The sequence below is a fragment of the Panthera tigris genome, chromosome B2, assembly GCF_018350195.1.
Source record: "Panthera tigris isolate Pti1 chromosome B2, P.tigris_Pti1_mat1.1, whole genome shotgun sequence".
NCBI lineage: Eukaryota > Metazoa > Chordata > Mammalia > Carnivora > Felidae > Panthera > Panthera tigris.
The window spans coordinates 5,522,813-5,550,093 of record NC_056664.1 but is presented as its reverse complement, the minus strand read 5'-3'; the positions used below and the strand labels follow the sequence as shown (position 1 = coordinate 5,550,093).

The 27,281-nt window shown below is 42.1% G+C and overlaps 1 protein-coding gene across 1 annotated transcript in view; it reads right to left on the bottom strand.

Annotated features, from left to right (window-relative positions):
- DCDC2 (doublecortin domain containing 2) overlaps window positions 1-27,281 on the bottom strand; it is a 163,946-nt gene that overhangs the window by 97,079 nt on the left and 39,586 nt on the right. Inside the window, exons 4-8 of the mRNA XM_042985606.1 lie at window positions 17,056-17,132; window positions 16,774-16,905; window positions 11,030-11,176; window positions 8,952-9,006; window positions 2,287-2,449 (exon numbers count right to left, since the gene is read on the bottom strand). Of these exons, the coding sequence (XP_042841540.1) occupies window positions 2,287-2,449; window positions 8,952-9,006; window positions 11,030-11,176; window positions 16,774-16,905; window positions 17,056-17,132 (574 nt within the window). The remainder of the gene's footprint in view (window positions 1-2,286; window positions 2,450-8,951; window positions 9,007-11,029; window positions 11,177-16,773; window positions 16,906-17,055; window positions 17,133-27,281) is intronic.

Genomic DNA, 27,281 nt, shown 5'->3' with positions numbered 1-27,281 from the left:
GTCTGACTTCGGCTCAGGTCATGATCTCGCAGTTTGTGGGTTCGAGTTCCGCATCAGGCTCTGTGCTGACAGCTCAGAGCCTGGAGCCTGCTTGGGATTCCGTCTCTCTCTCTCTCTCTCTCTCTCTCTCTCTCTCTCTCTGCCCCTCCCCTACTCGTGCTCTGTCTCTCGGTCTCAAAAATAAATAAACATTAAAAATATTTAAAATAACATAAAAATAGACGTATGTTAGAGGGAGGAACTGGAATTTTTCACAGGCTAAGAAGAGCCTCTGAGAAAATAAGCAAGTAACATTTTCCAAAAGCCTTTAGTAAAAAATATCTGTGAAAGTTTAAAAGAGGTCCTACTTCATCATGGGTTTCAAAGTATTACAGAGACTGATCTATGTTGGGATGTCCAACGTTCATTCACCAATATTTACTGTCTCCTATCAGATCTGTGCCTGGTGTTAGGAATAAAAACAAGACAACTGGTAGGAAGACACAGCACAGGGGGCTTCACCATCTAGTATAATGACTGACATAAAGCCTCTTTATTTTTAATGCTCATGAACATGGAATGTCATGTTCTTGAAGGCTAGCTTTCTTTGTTTGGTGCCTGCCATCAAGCACACATTCACTAAACGTTTGTTGACTACGTTTTACCTTGGCCTCCCCTGTTTCATAGCCACCAAAAGGGATTATACAAACTTAAAACAAAAGCAAACTTGAAAGCAAGACCCTTTTTCTTTTTTTTTTTTTTAAGTAAGCATCACGCCCAGTGTGAAGCCCAATGTGGGACTTGAACTCACGACCCTGAGATCAAGACCTGAGCTGAGATCAAGAGGTCGATGCTTGGGGCATCTGGGTAGTTCATTCAGCTGGGTGTCTGACTTTGGCTTAGGTCGTGATCACATGGTGTGAGTTCAAACCCAGCATCAGGCTCCTCGCTGACAGCGTGCAGCCTACTTGGGATTCTCTCTCTCTCCCGCGCTCTCTGCCCCTCCCCCACCCTCAGAATAAATAAATAAACTTAAAAAAGAAAACAGTCAGATGCTTCACTAAGTCGCCCAGGTGCCCCTAACACAAAACCTTATCATGAACCCACATTTTGTAGATAGCTGATGGGGCCCCCAAAAGTTAAGTGACTTGGCCAAGGTCCATAGCAGAACTGTAAGTAACCAGAATCTAGGACTCCCCGTCCCCAGCTGGTCTTGTGTCACCGAAACCTTGAAGAGGTCAAGCTCCCTCGTCTCCTCTGTCACTGGCTCACTCAGGCAGCCCGTTTCTTTAGTCTCACGTGGCTTCCCGACAACTCTTCCACCACGGGGACCACATCATGTGGGCCCCTACAAGTTCCCGTGTCCCCTCAGCTGTGGGGCGCACGTTAGCCGGAATTCTAATGTGACTCTGCGCGTCGACCTCAAAATAAGCTGAAGCTCCCAGGTGGAAGACAGAGCGCTGGCCAGGAACTCGAAACCACGGCCCATCCCTCATCTTCCTGGGTGCCCAGCCCGGCCCCTTGCGGGCATGTGAGTGGATCCCGGGGTGAGTGGGGAGCAGTGGCCCGGCCAGCCCTCCATGCCCGCAGGCTCACCCCGCTGACACTGTGCATGGGATGAGGCCAAAAAGAGCCCACCTTCCCAAAACCACCGTGAAAGTTCACAATCTGACTGCACAAATTTCGTACCAATGAAAATTTTTTTAGAATTATTTTTTAGAATTTTTTTAGAATTATTTTATTTTACAATTATTTATTTTTATAGAATTTATTTTAGAATTATTTCTGTACTGCTAATGCAAGATACAGAACCAGTTTGGGTACATACTGTCTACTGGTAAAATTTTGTAGTATCCTCTTGGGTATCAGTAAAATTAGTAAAACATCTTTTCGGAGAAAGGAAGCTGTGACTGAGTAACTCATGATCGATGTGGACGAGGGTTGTAGACACACGAGAGAGAGAGACCAATGTCAACAGTAGTTGGTCAAAACATCAATCAAGCCCTTTCAACAGAAGAAAAGGATGACAAAATTTACCTTTTTCTTTGATGTAAGACCACCACAAGAAATATTTTATCTCAGAACCCGTGTCCTTGTACACGACCTCTAACTATAAACAGAAACTTAGCAGGAAAAACAGAAGAATCTTGTACACAAAGATTCTTCCTTGGAAAACTCTCCCACGTGATGGTCAGGAGTATCTTCCGCGGGTCCAGAGAAACAGATCTATTCAAGAATCAAAATCGTATCATAGCCTTAAGAGGATAAACAATAAAAACAAGGTAATAGCAGGAAGGACAAACTTACCGCTGTCTGGAATTATCTGTGGTGAATTCTTTAACTTCACATTTTGTTTCCCTTTTTTGGGTTTTTCCAAATTCACTTCTTCTTTTTTCCCTTTCCTCTTCGGGGGCTGAGGGGATGTGTTGTCGCTGGATCCAACTGTTGACTTGGACTGACGATCATTTCCCTAAGTGGCAAAAGATTGGAGACCCTTAGCATTGGCTAACAAAATCCCAAAGCAACTCCTAGTCCATAGGAGTCATTAACCAGCAGCAAACGGGGCAGGGGCAGGGGCGGGGGCGGGAGACGAATGGATTCTGCTGAGTCCCCGCTCTCCGTCTTAATATCCACGTTAAGTTCTCCAAGTGCCACAGGAAGGGTCTAACAGAGGCAGGAGAACAAAAATAATAGCTAAAAAGTGTTGAATACTTAACATGTACCAGACATTCCAGAAAATTATTTCAATCCTCACAACCCTGGGAGACAGGCGCCGTGTCGCCCCATTGCAAAGAGGAAGCAATGAGGTCATGGAGCCAGCAAGCCGCTGCCTTAACCATCCTCTCCCTCCTGTGACTTCTGGAAAAAGCGGCAGCTATCTGTTGGCTGAGGAATCGCAACAGCCTTCAGTTGGATTCACGGGTCTAGAGACACCTCCTCAACCAGCGGTCACCGTGAATGTGCAGGTGTCATCATCCAAGGACACACACACTATGCCTGTAAAAATCCTCAAATCCATACTCATCCGCCGGTGACTGCCACACTCCCTGGAGATCACAAATCCAGAGCGACACAGACACAGCGACTTAAGACCACACCTGGGCAAAGGCAGCCACCAACCGTCACACATTCGTTGGAGCCTCTGGAGATGAAGACTCTGCATCTGCAAAGCCGGCTCCTCATCACGAAGGTGAGGTTGAGTTTCGAAGGCTCCCGTCACTGGCCTAAGACCAGCTCCCGGGGCGGGGGCGGGGAGGCTGGGGCACATAACCCACCACAGGGGTGGCTACCACACGCACCCACCGAACAGCTGTGTTCGTACTCCGTCACTGCTTGGCCACGCCTACGGCAAGAAACTCCCTCCTACCAAGAGCACCTTGGTCCCTTCGGTGCTCGGGTGCTAAGCCCACCTGCGTGCAGAAAGCGTGAGGCTGCAGGTGGTAGAAAGAATGAAAGTTCCAGAGACCAAAGCACCTGGCTCAGAGCCACTGCTCTGCCACTAGCCACCGAGGGGACCCTGGGCTAACTAACTCCTGGCTTCTTTGATCCTGGTTCCTCAGCAGTTGCGTGGGGCCAACGTACCTGCCTTCAGGTCCATCACGAGAAGGAAATGGTAACACTTATAAAATAACTAGTACAGGGGCGCCTGGGTGGCTCAGTTGGTTAAGCATCTGACTTTGGCTCAGGTCACGATCTTGCGATCCGTAGTTCGAGCCCCGCGTCGGGCTCTGTGCTGACCGCTCAGAGCCTGGAGCCTGTTTCAGATTCTGTGTCTCCCTCTCTCTCTGCCCCTCCCCTGTTCATGCTCTGTCTCTCTCTGTCTCAAAAATAAAATAAACGTTAAAAAAAAATTAAAAAAAAAAATAACTAGTACAGTGCCTGTCACGCAGTATTTACTCAGTGAGCATCAGAGTGCTTCTTCCAAGAGCAGAGTTAGTCTCTTTTTCTTAAAAATCGTATTTAACTCACACCATATTGGGTGAAATCTTTATGCAACATCTGTACCATGCTAGGATCTAAAAATAAATGTAGTAATATTAAATACACAAATCTGCCTAGAAACCTATTATAACTGCTCATTTTAAACATTTATATATTCAGCCATCCAGAAGCATTTAAATGGTTTTAGCCATCACCCAATTATGGGTAGAAATATTCACAGCCTTACAAATGAAGTTATTTATGCTACTTTGTCGTAGCCTACAAGAAAATGAATTATGCATAGATTTATTAACAGTATGAAAACTTGTCCAAATCTATAACACTCCTTTGCATAATTTAATTTCCTATTCCAGCCGCAATTTAAACATACGTTTCCATTTAATTATTGCATTAACAGCAACCACAGTTGTTGGTTTTTTTCTTTCCTTTTCTCCAATGATTCTTTCTCACAAGGCCATAGGCTGCCTGGCAGAAAGACAGACAGGTAACATGATTATAGTAGAGATTCCAAAACCATCAGCCAGGCCTCATATCCCCACCTATTTTCAATCGAGTCTATCCATCCCGAGATTTTAAAACTTTAAGAGCCTTGGATGAGTGAAGTAACCCTTCTAGCAAGCCTACTGGAATGTTCAGAGATGCTGTTGAACTTCTGAGGATTAAAACGAAGCTGAATGTAGAAGAACCTCTCTGAATCTTGGCAGGACGGCCTTTTACAGCTGTCTGGGAGAAGTCATTTTCACAAGGGAGAAACCGAAGCCCCATCCTGCAGTGCCTGAGATTCACACGATTTTAAAAACCAGCTCTCTTGTAAACTATACAGGAAGTTCTGATATACTACATTACTGATAAGGACACTCAAAAGGGCGATTTGGGAGCATCAAGAAAGGCTGGTGACTTCCAACAATATAAGGCACAGCTTTGGAAACCGACATCCACATATCCAATTATGGAAGCACCAGCTTGCATTCTCAGGGATCTTCCTTTCTTTTCTGAGACTTCCACACGTGACTTATAACATAGATACATAAATAGAGAGTTGTGGCTATTTGGGGGGGGGGCATAGGTAAGAGGGGAGTTTTGCTATCTTGTACAGAAAAAGCAGTATTGTTGAGTACTTTCTTACATTCTAAGTACCCACTTGACACAAATATGGTATTACTGTCACCATTTTACAGATAAAGGGGATTAACTCTCTCACGGTTACCCAGGTCTGGTTTTTCTACACGAAGCTGCCTGATGCCAAGGCACTACAAATATTTATAATATGGCATGATTCCCTGAAAAGACCACCTACAAGTGACAAATTGGGTCAACATGCCTGAGAATAAGGAGTCAAGAAGCAGCCTGATTTTACAGCATGTCCTATGCAAACACTGGACCCCGTGCGGTATCTCGACCACTGCCCTGCCTCTTGCCCCACACACATCAGTGTATCCGACAGGAAAAGCAATCTGTTGGCTCAAATAAACAAAAGAACTGAAAAGAACCCTTCCATCTCCCTTCACTCTACTGAAACTGGGATTTTTTTAAATAGTTCCCTCAGCTCTTTCCAATAAAGGCCACTCAACTCATGACCACAGGAAACACATTCCCAGTCCCCATGAACAGGTGCCAAAAGCACAGAGGCCATAAAACACCAAGTTTCGCGAGGGATCTGCCTCACGCGACAGCCTCCGCCATGCGTGTCTTTCAGAGACGCACCCCAAAGGGAGACTTCTAAGCAGGAAAGTAGACCCAGAATCAGGCTGGCATTTCTCTCACTTGCGAATCTGGTGATGGCAAGTGTCCCCCCCTCCCCCCCCAAAAAAAGCCCTTTTATCCATCCTGGACTCAGTCTCCCAAAAGGCAAAATAGAGCTTTGGAAACATCTGGACCTTATCTTGCTTCACAGTGACTTTGGGATACACGGATAATCGTATTGTTTGTTTTTTTTTTTTACCAGAACTTTACCAATTATAATATTGGAATCTGTAAACTACTCATCACAAGATGTAACAGCCACATGGTAATAAACAAGAACTAACTTTTAGCCTCTGGTTTTAGTTTTCAAATCTCTGAGTTCGCACATCTGCCACTAGGGGGCACCCTGACACTACGCGGGGCGTCCCGGCTGCTACACCACAGCCTCCCATATGATGGGGTGTGTTTCCACTGTGAACAGAATTTAACACCATTCACGCATATCTTCCTTCTGTTTTCAAGGCTAGAACTGCACGCTAAAATTACTCTCCATTTGCTCGCGTCTGTGATTCTCCCAGCACTAGGCGTTCGTGTAAGGAATGGCTTTCTGGTCTCATCCTGCTCTGCACGGGGCATTCCTTAGGGGCTCTGGAAGGGCCTGCATGAGCCCAGAAGCCCTCACCACCCGCACTCCCTACCACAGGGTGGATGCGGCTGCGCTAGGCACTTACACACCAGCAGGGGCCCCCTGTGCAGACTCTGGTAGCTTTCCGCCCCGCTTTTATTTTTTTTTTTTACTAAACTCTATCAGGCCACCTCCCGCACTCCCCTTCCTTATGCAGTAGAGCAATTCCTAGAAAGCCTGGTGAGAAATGAATTCATAAAAACCCAGTTCTGCATCCCCTTTGATCCGTATCACGAATTTGAGGGTGCTTTTCCCGCTGACTCGGCAGTGATTCCCAAAGCCCTGAGCTGGGTCTCCCCTGGCCGCTTCTCTCCCACCCCCACTCAGTGCCAAGCGGCTAATGATCTTACAAACATGTACATTCTCCAGGGACCCAATTAATTAAAGGAAGGAGTAAATGAATCCTTCTGTTAAAAACTAAGTTTGTGACTTTGGAATCACTGACCAAAGACCGTCTCTCCATGCAGCTCACTGCCCGTCATTCACACACCTAGACAGGTTCAGTGAGCACCTGTTATGTGCCAGGCACGTTATGACTCTGCTCAAATACAACCCCCTAAACGAGGGCTGTGCTGACCACCCAGATGCTGCAACATCCTCTCACTTGCTCTTCCCATTCCTTGATGTATCTTTCCTCAAGCTTATCCCTTATCCTCAAGCTTAATACCAAATGCATTGTCTGTTTCTCTTTCTCCTCCTCTAGAACGTAAGTTCCACACACTTCGTGTTTTCTCTAGAATCTCTGCCTCCCTCTCCGCACGAGCACTAATACAATACCCAGGACATAACATGCACTCAAGAGATGCCTGTTGGATGAATGCATCATTCAGTGACAACAGCTACAATATATTCAAGGAAGAATGGTCACAGACATCCATGTCACCTGCAGCCACCTGACCAAGTCACCTGCATCACATGCCTGGGTCCAGCCACCCACTGCCTCTGTCCTTCCCCAATCCACTTCTCTGCAGACACCACATGCAGGGTGATTTCTCAAATAAGTAAGTCCAACATGGGGCATGTGGGTGGCTCAGTCCGTTAAGCATCTGACTCTTGATCTCGGCTCCCAGGTCACGATCTCACGGTTCGTGAGATCAAGTCCCACATCGAGCTCTGTACTGACAGGATTTGCATGATACACAAAAATGGGGTGAAGGGGAGGGGAGATACCTAAACGGTATCAGTGCCCAGCATTAGCTTATTTCACAAAATACCAACGGAAAAATTTTGCGTAGTTAAATCAGGGGGAAATGTTCAGACAGGGGGACATGTCAAATCCATTCTGATCACTGCCGGTCTTTCAATCGCAAGAGCAGAAACAGAAGCCTCAGCCAGAAAAAGCCATCCCAGCAGCACTCCAGCTGGGATGAGACTCATCACTGTGAGGAGGTACCACACGCTAAGAAGTTAGGACTAAATGCTGGTCACAGTTCCCCCAGGAGAGCAGTTTAATGGACATCTGCTGAATTAACAATAATTACTGTTAACAATAATAAACAATTATTTGTTAAATAACAAATAAGTGGATGAATGATGGATAGGGAAATATTTAGAGTGCTTCTCAATCTTTTAAAGAAATATAACAGGATTGTCTTTTTTTTTTTTAAACAAAGACTTCCTCTTTAATCTTTGCCAGAGACAGAAAACCAGACTGAGAAAGACCATTAATGTGACATAATACAGCATTTCTTCTACTTCTTGGGGGTTTTTTATTTTTAATTTTTTATTGTTTATTTATTTTTGAAAGAGAGAGACAGAGCATGAGCAGGGGAGGGGAACAGAGAGAGGGAGACACAGAATCTGAAGCGGGCTTCAGGCTCTGAGCTGTCAGCACAGAGCCCAATGTGGGGCTCGAACCCACAAACCGTGAGATCATGACCTGAGCCAAAGTCAGAGGCATAACCAACTGAGCCACCTAGGCACCCCTTTTTGGGTTTTTTTTTTAAAGTTCATTTATTTTCAGAGAGAGAGAGAGAGAGCAAGCAAGCACGCGCAAGTGTGGGAGAGGCAGAGAGAGAGGGAGAGAGAGAATCCCAAGTAGGCTCCTGCTGTCAGAGCAGAGCCCGATGTGGGACTCCAACTCATGAGCCACAAGATCACAATCTGAGCCAAACTCAGACGTCTCACAGACTGAGCCACCCAGGCACCCTGCATTTCTTCTACTTTTATGTATCACTTCCCAGATTTCAACTGCGAGGTAAGTTATATCAGGCCTGTATACAAGGAAAAAGATTGCCTACTTTGAAATCTGTATTTTAAAAATGTTGGTTCAAGGGGCACCTGGGTGGCTCAGTCGGTTAAGTGGCCGAATCTGGATTTCAGTTCAGGTAGTTGGTGGATTTGAGCCCCTGGAGCCTGTTTGGGATTCATACTCTCGCTCTCTCTGCCCCTCCCTCACTCCCGTTCTCTCTCAAAAATAAATAAACAAACAAACGAACAATAAACAAATAAACAAACAAACTTAAAACAAAAATTAAAATGCTGCTTCACTTTGAAGACCTTAGCTGTAACACTAATGTTCTAGCATTGTTTCACATAAGTGCTCACATGCCACAAGGCAGGTAAAGTTTTATTTCTTCAAATTTAATTGAAACCCAGAGGACAGTCTCTCTGTATCACATCGAAATATAGAACATTAATGAGTAAAGCATCTGATACTTACACTCCCTTTAGACTTTCTGGATCCTACGATAGGAGGTAGTGAAGAAGACTTCTGACTGCAGAAACAAATTGCAATTTAGAAATCTGAACGTTATTTACAAATAACACGTAATGCCAGATAATTGTCATTCCAACTTGTCGTCCTGACCTGCAAGTCAACTGGTGACGGACATCGGTGTCTCACAAAAAGCACCACATACTTTTTCCCAATTTCACAAAGACCACCATAAAGTTTCCAAGTGGCCCTCCAAAAGATTTTTAAACTATTTTAATCAATGCTCCCTTATACTTTTAGTACCACCTTAAAGTGTTTCATGGCATTTTTATTCAAATCCCCCAATTTTCTATATGCATTTCAAAAAGTCATTTCCTAAGCTGAGTAATTTTGCCAGATTGAGTCAAAAACAGTAAATTTCCATTCTTTTCATAATGTCTGCAGGGTCGACCGCAGAAGCTCAGACACAGCAAAACACTGGTGTTTGCTTCCATTCAGGGAGCTTCTAAACCAGTCATTCTCTACAAAAAAATAAAAGTTCTCCTTGGCTATAAGAATGCGGTTTCAGAGATGTCTGTGTTGTTAGGAAGCGTCTTGGAACCCAGTGAACCTCTGAAAACAAGACCACACGTCCATAAGGGTCTTACTCACTTACGGTTGAGTGAGGCCGCCTGCGAGCTACAGCTCTCTCACTGCCCTCAAGTACACGCTGAGGCTCATGGCAGGCGAACCCAGTGTTGCTGGGTTTGAGTTTGTAGATGGGTAAGGACAGCCATCGATCAGTGTGCTGGTAAAGAATTCTGAAGTGCTGGAAAACCACGTGCTCTTGCACACCCCAAACACCACCCCCCTGAAGTTCCATTTCATCCCTTACTTATTTAGAAACCCTCGGCCAGTCTCTCCTGATAGCTTGATAAAGCTTGTGCTCTGTCTGCACAAGTGTCTGTCACACACCCTAGCAGAGGACAACCACAAAGAGTCCATTTCTGATAGCGAAGTGGCCACAGAACCACTGGAAAAAGCAGCACCACAGGCAAACCAAGGGGCGCCTGCATCCACCAGGGCTCTGAACCGATGCCTTTGCCAGCCATCAACTCATCTGGAGTGAGGCACCCTTCACAGACACGGGACATCTCATAGAGAAAAAAAGGGGCAACAGAGTATTGCATGCAATTAAAAGGGTAATCTTTACGGGTGCCTGTGTGGCTTAGTTGGTTGAGCAGACGTTCGACTCTTGATTTTGGCTCAGGTCATGATCCCAGGGTCGTGGGATCAAGCCCCACGTGGGGCTCCACACTGAGCTTCAAGCCTACTTGGGATTCTCTCTCTCTCACTCTAAAATTAAGTTTAAAAAAATTTTTTAAGTATATTTACAAGTTTGCATGTCATAATTATACTCTGTATCACTGCTTTATTTACTTACGCAAGTGGAATTATATCGCTTTTATCTCTTCCTGTTATTGAAAGGACTGAGGCACCTGGGTGGCTCAGTCAGTTAAGTGTCCGACTTCAGTCCATGCTGACATCTCAGAGCCTGGAGCCTGCTTTGGATTCTGTGTCTCCCTCTCTTCCTGCCCCTACCCTCACGCTCTTTCTCTCTCTCAAAAATGAATAAACTTAAAAAAAAATTAAAAGGAGTATTAAATATTGTCTTTAAATTTAAATATTTTAAACTTTTAGATGCTTGTATATGCACCAACTAAAAAATGATCTGGTGCAGCTAAACAGTGGAGACATTATTAAATGTCTAATAATGTATGCTACAAAGAAGTCCATTGCCATGTCTCCTTCACAAAAATAAGCCTTTATATTTACTATGACTTCATAAGTGAACGGTTAAAAAATACTATACTGTCTTTCATAGATTCCCCAAAATTGTATTTTTGTGCAAAAAAAAATAAATCTCCAGTCTCGGCAAAAATAATAGCTATATATATATATATACACACACATATATCTTCCCCATGCTTTCCATTCTAACTGATAATCAGTAAGATTATATAAAATATACCAGTGGTGAACATTAGACTCGTTATTTCAAGTGGTAACTAAAGTAGGAGACACGAATGAGGGGGAACACTTACCCATACGACCTTCTCATTGTTGACTTGTCAAACAGTAATTCACTGTAAGGCAGTTTCTTGAACCGATCCCTGCCGACCGCCACGTAAAACTGCCCATTCTCCAACTCGGCCCCACTCGCAACCAGCTTTCCTTCTAACGTGTAAAGTCTGCCAAAAATATGAATGCCAACAATTCAGCTCTTAACAAGCATGAGAGAGCTACTTAACATTACAAAGTTCAGTAAAAATCCTCTGCTCTTATGCTGGCTCATTTGTTACTAATTCTAATTATTGAATTACAAGTACCTCAAAGTCATTGGCTTCAATTAAATGCCAGCGTTATAATCCGCACAGGACATCGTCCCAAGAAACCTTAACCATCCAACAGGGGGATCCCGTCTTGCTGCCATAGTAAGATTTGGGACGGAGAGCACGAACTTGTACAGGACACGGGGCTTTAAATGGAGCTCCACTCCCGCTGAAGATCGATTCTTCTATTTCTATTTTGCGAGCACTCTTTAAAATTTATTTTCTTGGGGCGCCTGGGTGGCTCAGTCGGTTAAGCGGCCGACTTCGGCTCAGGTCATGATCTCGCAGTCCGTGGGTTCGAGCCCCGCGTCGGGCTCTGTGCTGACAGCTGAGAGCCTAGAGCCTGGAGCCTGTTTCAGATTCTGTGTCTCCCTCTCTCTGACCCTCCCCTGTTCATGCTCTCTCTCTGTCTCAAAAATAAATAAACGTTAAAAAAATTTTTTAATTTATTTTCTTAATGTATTTGTCAGGTTGACAAACTTACTGCATTCTGTGCAAGAGCCCTCAGCCAAAATCGTACCTCCAAACACACACAGAATGGGGTCAGACAACAAGAGGCAAAGGAGCCCATTACCAGGATTAATGGTGCAGAACCACATAGCATTCCTGCCTCTTCCTTTCTGGGTTGTTGTGGGTTTTTTTGGTTTTTTTTTTTTTTTTTTGGCCTCCCCTCATCTTCCCAGAATCAAGGGATTTCACAAGGACTTCCCTTTACTGTAAAACCACTGCTGCAAACTACAAGGAATATGTTACTTATTAAAAGAACAGTGATAACTCTGCTAGACGATTTAAACGTGTCCACAGAATCTTTTTCTCTCCCCCTGAAGAACAAGAAAAAGCAGACTATTAGAAAACAACACCAGAGAAGTAATGCCTATTCTTGAAGGTTATAAATACAGGAGTTAGTGACTGGAAGGATTTCAAGATAATCACTAAAGAAAATTCTCAGACTTCTTATATCACCTAATAAAGGTTAGTGACATTTGCAAAGAAAAAAAAAGAAAAGGCAATGATCTGTCTGCTTCTTTACTGATTCTGTAAATGGCCATATCCAAAGGAGCCAGAAAGTACAAAGAAAGCAGCCACAGAACCCCAAAATGTGTATGGACGGATTTAGTATAAAGATGCTCCTTCTTTAGAGCACTGTAACTCTATCCCTAAAGTCTAAATACCAACACTTAACCCAGATTTTCTGGTTTTCCTGCCGTTCACCCCAGACCAGGATGTCTGAGCAGTGATGCTACTGGCCTGTTGGACCCGACAATTCGTTGTTGGGGGTGAGAGGAGCCTGCCTGTGGACTAACTGTAGGATGTTAACAGCACCTGCCTCCACCCACTAGATGGAATAGTAGCTGCCCTGTCCCCAGGTGTGACTAACAAAAAGGACTCTGGACACTGCCAAATGGCCCCTGGAGGCCCAATTGCCCCTGGCTGAGAACCACTGGCCTGGACCCAGACCTTCATCTTCCTCCAACACAGGAAGATCTGAGTCAGTAGTTCACTTTTATGGCTTGAAATTAAAAGGCGGCTTCACTCTGGATCTGGAAGTAGCCAAGATTTGACTGATTTCTTCTGCAGGTAGTTACAGGTGCTGAGTAAATTCTAACCCAAGTTTTAGCCTTCTTTTACAGGACTTTCGCTAACCTGCTTCTTCCCTTTGTTACAAAAGGCAAGACACATACACAGGGAGTTGAACCAATTTTAATGAGATGCTTCTGATATATACATATACTGAAGCACAGGGAGGGTCCAACCAGGAGACTTTTTAATGTTCTGTGAAAGGAAAATGGGCACGTCCCCAGTGACCAGCAACCAAACCTCACTCCTATCTGGCATCGCACTGAGAATTAAATTTCTCCAAGTATTCAAGTATGGGGGGGGGGCATATATTTTCATTTCTGCATTTATACTCGCATATATTTTATTTGTGTATACCAGTACATGTATGAACAGGTGTATCTGGGCATACAATTGTGTGTATAGATCTTTGCATGCTTTATATTATTTATTGAGCGGGTTTACATTTATGTATATGCCAAAAAATACAACTGTACATCTAACAAATAAATATATATATACATAGATAGATAGATAGATACATAACTATTGGGGTCTGCCTTCACTCCTGACACCAAAATAAAATCCAGAAGGATCAAAGTTTTAGGTGAAATTTAAAAGTACAAGATGAGGGGCGCCTGGGTGGCTCAGTCGGTTAAGCATCCGACTTCGGCTCAGGTCACGATCTCACGGTCCGTGAGTTCGAGCCCCGCGTCAGGCTCTGGGCTGACGGCTCGGAGCCTGGAGCCTGCTTCCGATTCTGTGTCTCCCTCTCTCTCTGACCCTCCCCCGTTCATGCTCTGTCTCTCTCTGTCCCAAAAATAAATAAACGTTAAAAAAAAAATTTTTTTTTAAATAAAAAATAAAAAAAAAATAAAAGTACAAGATGAAAACACTACAGGATATTTTTATAATCTTGGAATGGGAAAAACCTACACTAGTCATAAAACTTAATGATCGTAAGATTGAAAATTTGCACCAAAATTCAACTTAACTATATACCCCCCCCCAAAAAAAAAAAAAAACCAACAAAAAACACAAGGAATATCAAAGACATAAACTGGAAATATATTTAAAACTCATATGAGAGGGGCGTCTGGATGGCTCGGTCAGTTAAGCCTCTGACTTCAGCTTGGGTCATGATCTCAGGGTTCATGAGTTGGAGCCCCACATCAGGCTCTGTGCTGACAGCTCAGAGCCTGGGGCCAGCTTCGGATCCTGTGTCTCCCTCTCTCTCTGCCCCTCCCCCACTCATGGTCGGTCTCTGTCTCTCTCAAAAATGAATAAACATTAAAAAAAATTTTTAAAAACTCATTATGAGAAAGAGCCAATCTCCCTACTATGTAAAGAGTGTCTCTAAATCAATAAGATAAAAATGCAAATGTAATACAGACAGTTCATATATAATGGAAGATAAATTTGTGGCATTTATTTAGAGAATAACTTAGAAGTTAAGAGCACAGGCTCTGGAGCCAGACTGCCTCCTCAGGAGGCCTGAATCCCAGCTCCACTAACCACTACCTGCCTAATCTTGGAGAAGTAACTTCCGCCCCCATGCCCACCCCCCGTCTCGTGTTTCAGGTTTACTAAAAACGAATAATAACCCTACTTACCTCACAGGGTTGCTGACTTAATTAAGTTTAAAACGTAGAACACCTGGAAGAATACGTCGCATGCAAGAAAGGAGCAGCAGATGCTGTTTCGGTTGTTACTGTTGTATATTAAATAAATAAAAAGCAAGAAACGACGAAATACTGTTTTTACCCAATGTGAACGAAAAGACAAAATGTTTGATACTTTTACAGTATGGATGAGAGTAGGAGAACCAGGCCGTTTCATGTACTTTCAGTGAAAGTTCAAATCAGCACAGACTCTCTGGAAGACAGTTGTCAGTGTCTAGCAAAATTTTATTTCATTTTTAATGTTTATTTATTTTTGAGAGAGAGAGAGAGAGAGACAGAGCATGAGCAGGGGAGGAGCAGAGATAGAGACAGACAGACAGACAGAATCTGAAGCAGGCTCCAGGCTCCGAGCTATCAGCACAGAGCCCGATGCGGGGCTCGAAATTGCGAACCGTGAGATCATGACCTGAGCCAAAGTCAGACTATTAACCGACTGAGCCACCCAGGCACCCCTCTAGCAAAATTTTAAATGCATTACAACTAGAAAGCAATTCGACATCTGTACTTCAGTCTCCTAATAAACTCTGCTTACATACAAAGACATGTACATGTAATAGCATAGGATGGGAAATAACCCAAATTTCCATCAAGAGGAGACTCTTCAAACAGATTAGGCCACACCCTTAAAATGGAATATTTTGTACTCATTAAAAATTGTAAGATAGAGAGTTATTCCTGCTCCAAGATTTGCTGTTATAGGAAAAACATCAAGGTATGTTTATATACTTACTCATACGTGTGTGTGTGCGTCACGTATGTGTGTGTGTGTGTGTGTGTGTGTGTGTGTACGCGCCCATCTGTGTTTTTAAGAAATAAAAGATGTACGTGCTTCCGAATGCACAAAATATTTCTGGAATAATGCAGAGAAGTATTAGAGAGGGAGGCTGGAGAGCCAAGGTGAGACAAAACACTTTTAGGTCTTTTGTCCTGTTTGAATTTTTTTCTTACCGCATCTGAAGTATTACTTTCAACTGTATCAAATATGTGTATGCGTATTTATATTATTTATATATCATACCTGATTATATTTAAAATCTCAATGGCTGTGAAATTATGCATATTAACAGGTGAATACACATATATTAATCTGTATACAAATTTAACTGAAAGAATATGCAATATTCTGAGAACTTATCAGATAGGTCTATAAAAAGATATGTAGACATACAGATATGAAAACAGGCACAGGAAGCTGGAAGTAAAAGTACACTCCTCTAGCAGAGTATGTTAGAGAGACTGAGAGAAAGACAGGATCTGAGAATGCCAGAAAACTCTGGACTGGATTTCAAATATTGTGTGTCACACGGTACATAGATTCTTAATAGGTTCTGTCTTTGCACATATTATTTGTAACTCTCCCCCCAAAAAGAAACCAAATAAGTCAGCCTTCATCAAGGGATAATTTCCTATGTTTCACAATTTAAAAGCCACGATTTGAATCTTCACTTAAATTTCATGGGGCGTCTGGGTGGCTTAGTTGGTTAAGCGTCCAACTTCAGCTGGGGACGTGATCTCACGGTTCGTGAATTCGAGCCCCGCATCAGGCTCTGTGCTGACAGTGGGGGGCCTGGAGCCTGTTTAGGATTCTGTGTGTGCATGTGTGTGTGTGTCTCTCTCTCTGCCCTCCCACACTCATGCTCTCTCTCTCTCCCTCTCTCAAAAATAAATAAAACATTAAAAATTTTTTTTTGAATTTCATAACTTGAGGAAATGCTCTTGATTTCTGAAGCTTAAATGACCCCACTTAATTACCTCTCTAGCCTACCTCCTTCCGCCTTAACCCATTCAAACCTGCTCATCTCTGACTTTTTATGCTAGGCAAATAGGTTTGAGCATCAAGGAATCAAAAATATCTCCTTGAAAAAAGGACAGCTAATTAGAGCCAAGAAGCTAGCTCATTCAATAAAAACTCCTTCTCAACCAAAAGAAAGTTGACATTTACCTATTGGCTCTAAACTAAAAGAACAAAAACAGTTAATACTTGAGGATGCACTACTATGTACCAAGGACTATCTTAATCTCTTTATGTGGGTTACCTCACTTCTAACAGGACTCTATAAGGTAAGTACTACTACTTATTTTACAGATAGGGAAACTGAGGCAGATAAATGGAGCCTCGCCGGAGAGCTGAAATTCACAATCTGGGGACCAGTGACTCCGGAGCCTGCTGGGGTCACCCTGAACAGTTATGAAACCCGTCAGACTGCCCTGATGTACCTGTGGACAGCCCCGCTCCTCAGAGTTACTTTGTCCGTGACCATTTGTAGGACATGATCCCACTGACTCAAGGTTTTTCTAGGGATGAGGAGGCGAGAAGCCGGACTTATGAGGTCTCCATTGGCAATCAAGCTGGGGGGAAAAAAAAAAAGAGAGAGAGAGAAAAAAATGAGTGAGCCACACCATCGGAAACGGTCATACTTTTAACACCACGGAACAAATTCCAAACCACGAGGAGAGCAACCAAGCCGCCAACCTCAATAGGAAAGGGCTCCAACTTACAAGATAGTACAGGGCTCCTGCAGCGGTTTTCTGAAGCGAGCCGACACGTTGAGTCTCCTGTGCATCACTGGTTTCACCTTTAGAAACAAACACATGTAAATCACTGAGCTTCAGTTTTCTTTCTTTCTATTTTTTTTTCCTAGGAATTAAAACTACAGGTGTCCAAGGAATGGGCTTGTTAAAGATCTTGTTGTTGTTGTTTTTCCCCCCACTTACATAGAGCCCAGAGGGTATTATTACCTGCCCTGCAATATTACCTGCCCTTAACAAAGCTCTCAAGAAAAATTTCCCTTAAGCTCTGGCACACTGCCTCACAATTGGGCCTACTGTGAGAATTTTAAGGCAACATTTTATATGTTTTTATTTATTTTTTTAAAGACACATTCTAGAAGTGATTGGCCAAGTAAGTTTTTTTAGTTTATTTATTTATTTTGGTGGAAGGGGGAAAGAAAGAGAGAGAGAGAGAGAGAGAGAGAGAGAATCCCAAGCACGCTCTGCACCATTAGCACAGAGCCCGACATGGGGCTCGAACTCACGAACTGTGAGATCACAACCTGAGCCAAAGTCAAAGAGTCAGATGCTTTAACTGACTGAGCCACCCAGGGGCCTCATACATTCCTTTCCATAAAACAGAAACAAAGTAATTCTCCAGTCACAGCATACTTCTCTCCCGCGCTGAATCTGGGGGCCCCCCCCAGGGCAGTGACACCATCACATTCTCCCCAAGGACTCCACTTCTCCCCTCTCCAACAGCCCACTTTCCTGGGTCTTTGCTTCCAGGCTCATGGCTGCTGCTGGTGAGAAGCAGGAGCCCCATCCCCACACCCCACCCCTGCCCCAGGACACCTGCCCAGGTTTTGGCTCCCAGTAGCCCTCTCCTCCCCATCAACTACTCGTGTTTTTTCCAGCAATGAGCTGTCCAAATCCCTCCCTCTCACTCTGAACTCTAAACTTCCACTCCAGACACACTCAGCAGATCATTTCCTTCCAAACTTAAGGAAATTGGGGCCAATAGACACGAGGCCCTTGGAGCTGCCTTCACTCCACAACTCACCTCATCCACGTCTTCTCCCACTTTTCTCCTTTCCTGCCGGTCTCATAAGGACCCTTTATAGAGCTAACCCTGACCTTGATTTTGTCCCCAGCTGCCTCTACTCCATCCACTAGTCATCTGCTTGACTTAAAGCTGCCGCCACATCCTGGTTCCCTATTGCCCCTCCGGGCAGTTTTCCCATTGCACTTACCATCGTCTGACGTAGGACACATTTTATTAAAGTAAAACCTTGGTTTGTGAGCATAATTCGTTCTGGAAACATGCTTGTAATCCAAAGCATTTGTACATCAAAGTGAATTTCAAGAACCATTGGCTCAGTTGTGATCATGTGACATTCAGCGTCCTGAATGACTCCTATTGCAAGACCCCTCTCGTTTATCAGAAAGGTTTGCTCGTCTTGCAGAACACTGGCAGAACAAGTTACTCGCAATCCAAGTTTTACTGTATTTGATTTTCAATTGCTTGCCCCCTATTGTGTCCCTTTTGGGTTACTCTCAATATTACCTAGTAATAGACTGAGCACATACTTCATACTTTTTTTTTTCCAAATGTCTTGCCTCTTAACCTTGATAAAGACCTTCATTGTTGGACTCTTGAAGGTGAAGGTGAATATGTTATGTAAACAAATAACTTCAAAACTCTCGTCAAACTGACTAAAATACGCTATTTTTCTTTAGAGCATACATATCTATAATATATACAGAAATTCATAAACACATAATTTAAAAATAATTATATAGTTCTGAGTATATAATTTCTAACTAGAATTAAATCAAACCACTGTTCTGAATAATAGTTGTTTTCCTCATTCTGCATGGCAAATTTTTCCCCAAATGTTCATGAGTAGCCAGTTGAACTAAAGATTAATCTTAAAGAGATATTTGAGTCATTAAAATTAAATTAACTAGGCTGTTTTCAGATATACTAAGAATCTCAAAATATAACCCAAGTAACATATGTCAACTGAAAAAAAAAAAAAAGAAAAAAGACCATTGTATAAAGCAATTCAAACTTTTTGGAAAAAGTACGATTTTTAATTTACAATGCATTTTCAAATAATACCTTCAATCACACACAAAAAAATAAGTCAAATCAACTGCACACAAGGGAAGCTTTTCCAGAACACTTAACAGGAATGAAATATTGGTCGCTTGGTGCTAATCTAGAGAATTATAGCTTTAGATAATGGAAAACATAATAATAAGTTAGAATATGTTTTTAAATTTGTAAATTTTCTTATTAGCCCATACAATTTCCCTTGCCCTTTAAACAGTATTTGAAATATGAGTATAATGTTAAGCATCAACACACCTAGTTATGGAGGGATGGATACCCCAGGATGGAATGTGAGGTACTCGCAACCCAGACCCTTGGGTGCCAGGAACAGCTTTCATTAGTGACTGACCAATGGCTACAACGTTAGTTGTCAAATCCATGACTATGGAATCAAGTCAAGTGAAAAGGTATCAATTCAAAACTCAAAACTGTTATAATCTGTTATAAAAATAAACTCAAGGAAAATGAGTTTTCCTTTTGGACCCATATGCTTACAGTGGACCTCTTGCCTGGATTCTTCACTGAGTTCAGCACTGTCTTGGAAAAACCAGTTTATTTGGATATTGACAAGTAGAGTCTGATTGGAGAGAAGAGTCATTCCCTCAGTGGAAGTTAGGTAAACAGGTGGGTAGGTAAGTATTAACTGAATAAATATTTGGCTAACATCTTTCTCGAAACTAGTTCTAAAGAGAAAGATGGCGAAAGTGCATTAGACATGTCCGCTCTGTTAGAATGAGGTGAGCCAGGACTCTAGTCTTCAGACAGAAATCACAGGTGCTTTCCAAGAGATCCCGGTGTCTCTCATTTCTTTTATCTTAATGTTTTTATTTATTTTTGAGAGAGAGCATGAGTGAGGGAGGGAGGAGCAGAGCGAGGGGGGCAGAGGATCTGAGGACGGCTCAGTACGGACAGCAGCGAGCCCGATATGGGGCTCAAACTCACGAACCGTGAGACTATGACCTGAGCTGATATCAGACGCTCAACCAACTGAACCACTCAGGTGCCCGTCTCTCATTTCTTATTTAGATTGTGTTTATGTCACAGATGGCCATATCAAACAATTTTTAATGCCCACAATGCTTATGTGAACCTGGTAAGTCTATTTGTGATTTAACTCAAGTTCATAAATTCCGCCATCACACTTAGTAGGACAATAATCACAGCTGGGTCACATTCAAGTTAAAACCTACATGACTCAAAAAGTATGAATCTGTTATAAAAATAAACTCAATGAAAATGAAATTGTTGCTTTGAAAATGTATATTTGAAACAACAACACCAAAGTCTGCAAACGAGTAACTGAGTAAAGATCTACAATTCTGAAACTCCAGCACTGCCTGCCAAAACTTTTGACGTGAACCAATGCAAAGCCTCACGCCTCATTTTCTTAATCTGCAAAAATAGTGATAATCCTGCTAAACTAGCCCAAAGGGATGCTGCATGTACTAATTAGCTAAGTGGCAATATCACTCCCTCGGGCTGTTAGGCTGAATGCTTCAGAGAATCCACCTGCCTCAAATCTCAGCACGGATACATCACCCTCTTGAAACCTCTTGAAATCTAGCCCGAGAAAATTAAAGTCAGTCTCAGGACCTAAGGAAATGCTGTTAAATAGATGCCATCCCAAAAATCTAGCGACCATTGACCTCTCGTGAACACCCGTTATAAAAATTTTTAAGTCAATATTAAATAACTTTTAAGAACACATACCAGGTTTTTATGACTATCCGTAAGATAAACTTAGGCATTTATGGGGGGGGGGAATGTAATGAAGCTATTTATTTGAAAAAAATACAGGCCAACCCACACAAAGAGATCTCAACTCTATATTTTCCTTGTTTGGATTGAAGAAAAAGTAGGTTCTCCAAATGGGAATCTTTGAGGAAACTTTGTTAACTTCTTTGCAGAGACGGCACACAACATCAAAGAGGAGAACAAAGTCCTTTACAAAAATATTTAATCAATTTTCACCAATTTCTTACAATTTTTTATTTATTTATTTTGAGAGAAAGAGAAAACAAGTGGAGGGTGGGGCAGAGAGAGGAGGGGAACAGAGGATCCACAGTGGTCTCTGAGCTGACAATGGAGAGCCTGACGCAGGGCTCAAACCCACAAACTGCGAGATCATAACCTGAGCTGAAGTCAGACTCTCAACTGACTGAGCCACCCAGGCGCCCCTAATTTTCACCATTTTTTGATAAATGAGAAGAAAAGGGCCAAACATTTATAAAAGACCAGAGTTTCAACCAGAGTTGAAAATAACTCACCTAGGAGTCAATATAGCAGACATGTCCAAACTAGGCTAATTAGGGATTGTCCTAAAGAAGTTTTTCAGGGGTGCTTGGGGGGCTTAGTCAGCTAAGTGTCTGACTTTAGCTTAGGTCATGATCTCACCATTTTTGAGTTCAAGCCCTGCATCGGGCTCTGTGCTGACAGCTCAGAGCCTGGAGCCTGCTTTGGGTTCTGTTTCTCCCTCTCTCTCTGCCCCTCCCCCGATCACACTGTCTTTCTTTCTCTCTGAAAAATAAACATTAAAAAAAAGAAGTGTTTTTTAAAATAATTATCCTTTTTTTTCAATATTACTATTTTTTAAGTAATAATATTGAAGACTGGCCAAGATGCCTGATGGATGCTGACAGTATGATGTGATGGTTTCTATGATAATAAATAACTGGAAAATGCCTCTGTCAGAGGGGATTTCATGCTGGGAATCTCTCCTAAGCTTCATGGAATGAAGCCATTTCTCATGGAGATACTCCAGACACATGGACTAAAAGAGAAATGGGACAAGAAAAGGCGCAGAACAAGATGTGAGGACAATAACCAAACTTTCCTAAAGAATAGTTGACTCACCCTCTCCTTGGATTTCTACCAATGGTCTTACACTGCATCTCAGTTGTGAGTTTTGCCACATTCTAACCTACGGATTAACACAGACCTTCTGAGACACAAAAATTGCACCCTTTTCCTATCACTATGTGTCCCTTTTTCATATCTGAGGAAATAAATTCTAATAATTGGGACATATTTTGATAAAGAAAATGCATCTTCCGTGCTTGTATCAAGACTGTGTTTCTGGGGTGCCTGGGTGGCTCAGTCAGTTAAGGATCCGACTTCGGCTCAGGTCACGATCTCACAGTTCGTGGGTTCGAGCCCCGCATTGGGCTCTGTGCTGACAGCTCAGAGCCTGGAGCCTGCTTTGGGTTCTGTGTCTCCTTCTCTCTCTGCCCCTCCCCCACTCGCACTCTGTCTTCCTCTGTCTCAAAAATAAATAAACATTAAAAAAAGAAAATTAAAAAAAAAAGACTGTGTTTCTATTATTAAAGGTCGTCCCCCTCCCAGGGATAGTTCTGCTTCTGGTAAGAAGGTAGAAGGTTGTAGGGAACTATTGTTCCCAGCATGACAACAAAAACTGAAAGATACGCTAAATATCATGATTTTTATATGTAAAAATCCCATGTCATTATGTACATGCGTAACATGTACATGTATGTATACACCCTCATGAACACATAGTGACTTTTTTTAAAGTTTTATTTATTTATTTTGAGAAAGTGTGTGAGTGGCGGAAGAACAGAGAGGGAGAGAGAGAATCCTAAGCAGGCTCTGCTCTAAAATAGCACAGAGCCTGATGCGGGGCTCAAACCCTCAAACTGCAAGATCATGACCTAAGCAGAAATCATGAGTCGGACGCTTAACAAACTAAGCCACTCAGGCTTAGTGAAATTTTTAAATGTGGTTAGTCTTGGAGGGTACGCTGGAGTAGGATAAGTGAGGGGATGTAATAAGGGTGCTTTCCTTTTATACTTCAATTCTTTCTGTATAATTTCTTTTACCTTTTGACCCCTTCACCCATTTCTCCTACCCACCCTCTCACCTCTGACAATCACCCATCTGTACTCTATCTATGAGCTTGTTTTATGGGTTTTTTTTTTAACTGCACACACAAGAGAGATCATATTGTATGTGTCTTTCTCTGATTTTTTTTCACTTAGCATAATGCCCTTGAGGCCCATCCATGTTGTCAAATGGCAAGAATTCATTCTTTTTTTGTGGCCAAATAATATTCCCTTATATTTATAATTATATATACAAATACATATCTCACAATTTTTATCCACTCACACACTGATAGACACTTAGGCTGTTTTAATATCTTGGCTTTTGTAAACAATGCTGCAATGAACATGGGGATCCATATATCTTTTCATTAATGTTTTTATTTTCTTTAGAAAATACCCCTAAGTAGAATCTTTGGATCCTATGATACTGAAGGAACCTCCATACTGTTTTCCACAGTGACTGCACCAATTTACATTCCCACCAACAGTGCACAAGGGTTCCTACTTCTCCGCATCTGCACCAACACTGTTATTTCTTGTCTTCTTGATAATGGCCTAATACGTGTGAACTGGTATCTCCTTGTGATTTTGATTTGCATATCCCTGATGATTAACGATGTTGAGTATCTTTTTATGTACCTATTGGCCATCTGTAGGTCTTCCTTGGAAAAACATCTACTCAGATCTTCTGCCCATTTTTTAATGGGATTGCTTGGGGGTTTTTTGCCACTGAGTTGTTTGAGTTCTTAATATATCTTGGAGATGAGCCTCCTGGCAGATGTAGGATTTGCAAATATTTTCTACCATTCAGTAGACTGTTTTTGCTTTCTTTCATTGTCAGATTCAAATTATCATAGCCAAGGGGCACCTGGGTGGCTCAGTAGGTTAAGCGTATTACTTTGGCTCAGGTCATGATCTCACAGTTTGTGAGTTTGAGCCCCGCGTCGGGCTCTGTGCTGACAGCTCTGAGCCTGCAGCCTGCTTTGGATTCTGTGTCTCCTGCTCTCTCTGCCCCTTCCCCACTTGTACTCTGTCTCTCTCTGTCTCTCAAAAATAAATAAATGTAAAAACAATTTTTTTTTAAATTATCATAGCCAAGACTCAGGTCAAGTAGCTTAACTGCCTATGTTTTCTTCTAGGAGTTTTATGCTTTTAGGTCTTAAACATTCAAGTCCTTAATCCATTTTGAGTTAATTTTTTTTTTTTTTTAATTTTTATTTCTGGGACAGAGAGAGACAGAGCATGAACGGGGGAGGGTCAGAGAGAGAGGGAGACACAGAATCGGAAACAGGCTCCAGGCTCCGAGCCATCAGCCCAGAGCCCGACGCGGGGCTCGAACTCACGGACCGCGAGATCGTGACCTGGCTGAAGTCGGATGCTTAACCGACTGCGCCACCCAGGCGCCCCGAGTTAATTTTTGAATATAGTGAGAGATAGCGGTCAAGTTTCATTCTTTTGCATATGGCTGTCTAGTTTTCCCAACACTGTTTATTGAACAGACTTTCCCTGCTGTATAGGTTTCCCTCCTTTGTCATAAATTGACCATATGTGCATGGGTTAATTTCAGGGCTCTCTGTTCTGTTCTATTGATCTATATGTCTTTTATCCAATACCATACTGTTTTAATTACTATAGCCTTGTAAAATAGTTTGATATTGGGGAGTATGATGCCTCCAGCTGTGTTCTTCTTTCTCAAGACCACTTTGGCTGCTTGGGGATTTCTGTGGTTCCATACACATTTTAAGTTGTTTTTTTTTCTATTTCTTTAAAAAAATGTTATTGGAATATGCAATAGGGATTGCACTGAATCAGTAGATTGCTCTGGGTACTAAGGACATTTTAGTAATATTTATTCTTCCAATCCAGGAGCATGTTATACCTTTCCACTCGTTTGTGTCTTCTTCAATTTCTTTCATTAATGTCTTATAGATTTCAGTATGTCAGTCTTTCACCTCCTTGGTTCAATTTACTCCTAGGTATTTTACTCTTTCTGAGGCAATTGTAAACAGAATTGCTTTCTTTTTCTTTCTCACGGTTTGTTATTAGTGTGTAGAAACACAACCGATTTTTGTGTTTTAATTATGTGTCCTCTAACTTTACTGAATTCATTTACTAGCTCTAACGGGTACTTTCGTGAAATATTTAGGGTTTTCAATATATAATATCATGACATCTGCAAGCAGTGACAGTTCCACTTCTTCACTTCCAATTTTAATGCCTTTTATTTTTTTTTTCTTGCCTAACTGTTCTGGCTAGGACTTCCAATATGATATTAAATAAAAATAATGAAAGCAGGCATCCTTGTCTTGTTCCTAACCTTAAAGGAGGCTTTCACTTTTTCACTGTAGCTGTGGGTTTGTCATACACAGCCTTTGTTATGTTCCCCCTATTCTCACTTTGTTGAGAGTGTTTCATCATAAATGAATGTTGAATTTTGACAAATGCTTTTCCTGCATCTATTGAGATGACCATATGATTTTTGTCCTTCATTTGATTTCATTTATCCACATTTTGCTAATGTGGTAGTGTATCACCCTGACTACTTTGAGGATGTTGAACCATCCTTTCATCCCCAGAATAAATCTCACTTGATCATGGTATGCCATCCTTTAAATGTCAACTTTGGTTTGTTAATATTTTGTTGAGGATTTTTGCTATGTTCATCAAGAACACAGGCCTGTAATTTTCTTTTCTTGTGGCATTCCTTGTCTGGTTTTCGTATCAGGGTAATGCTGGCCTTATAAAATGAGTTTGGAAGCTTTCCCTCCCCTTCTATTTTTTGAAAGACTTTGAGAAGGATTCATATTAAGTCTTCTTTGAATGTTTAGTAAAATTCACTAGTGAAGTCATCTGGCCCTGGACTTTTGTTTTTTTGGTAGGTTTTTGATTACTGATCCGCCTATTCAGATTTTGAATTTCATGATTCAGTCTTAGTAGGTTGTATGTTTCCTGGGATTTATCCATTTCTTCAAGGTTGTCCAGTTTGGAGAGTAGTCTCTTATGATCCTTTATATTTCTGTAGTATCAGTTGTGACATCTCCTCTTTCATTTCTGATTTATTTGAGTCTTCTCTTTTTTCTTGGTGACTCTAACTAAAGGGTTGTCAATTTTATCTTTTCAAAGAACCAGTCCTTAGTTCCACTGATCTTTATTGTCTTTTTAATCTCTATTTCATTTATTTGTCTTCTAATCTTTGTTATCTCCTTCCTTCTTCAAATTTGGGACTTTGTTTGTTCTTTTCTTCCTAGTTCCTGGATGAATAATGTTAGGTTACTTCAGACTTTACTTGCTTCTTGAGGAAGGCATTTATCACTACAAACTTCCCTCTTGGAACTGCTTTCGCCACCCCCTACGAACTCTGGTGTGTTGTATTTTCATTTTTGTTTGTCTCAGGTATTTTTCATTTCCCTTTTGGTCTCTTCTTTGGTTCACTGGTGGTTCAGTAGCATGTTGTTTAATCTCCACATATTTGTAGGTTTCACACTTTTCATGTAACTCATTTCTAGTTTCATACCAGTGTGGTCAAAAAGGATGCTTGACATGATTCCAGGCCTCTTAAATTTACTGAGACTTTTGTAGCCTAACAAAGGATTATGATCTATCCCGGAAAATATTCAACTCTTTATCAGGTAAATTACTTATCTCTATTTCATTAAGGTTTTTTCTCATTTAGAATGGATTCCTCTTTTTTTTTTTTTTTTTTGCTGTGTTGGTTTTCATACAGTATGTGAAACAACCAAGTCTCCCAGTCTTGAGGAAGTGGCTTTGTGTAGCAAGTGATCCTGGTTCAACCCTGCCCTAGCCCTCTGTCATCTCCCACACCTTTGAGCTTCCCCATGCAGCCTATTAGATATTTAATGGCTCCCAGTAGCTGAAGTGCCAAGACTTGTCAGTGTCCCTAAGGGGAGATTCTCAGCACCTAGACTCAGGCTGTCGGGAAGCCAGATCCTCAGGCAGCAGCTTTTAAAAGTATGTAAATATATACAGTCCTACATACGCCCTTGGGGACCACAAGCATAAGCCCCACTGGCCTGGAGATCCAGCAGGGTCCCAAGGGCATCAGTCACAAAAATTAGGGCTCTAGACATAAAAACAAGGGTATCAGCTGTGAGTAAAGTTCTCGTCTAGGAGACACTGGTGCTCTGGAGCATGGCAGAGAGAGAATGTGAAGACAGCACCCACCTTCCACAGTCTCTGGAGAAGACTGGAGTTAGCCCCTCGTATAATTTAGAAGCCTGCTTCTCAGGCTGCCATCATGATTAGCTAATAGACCT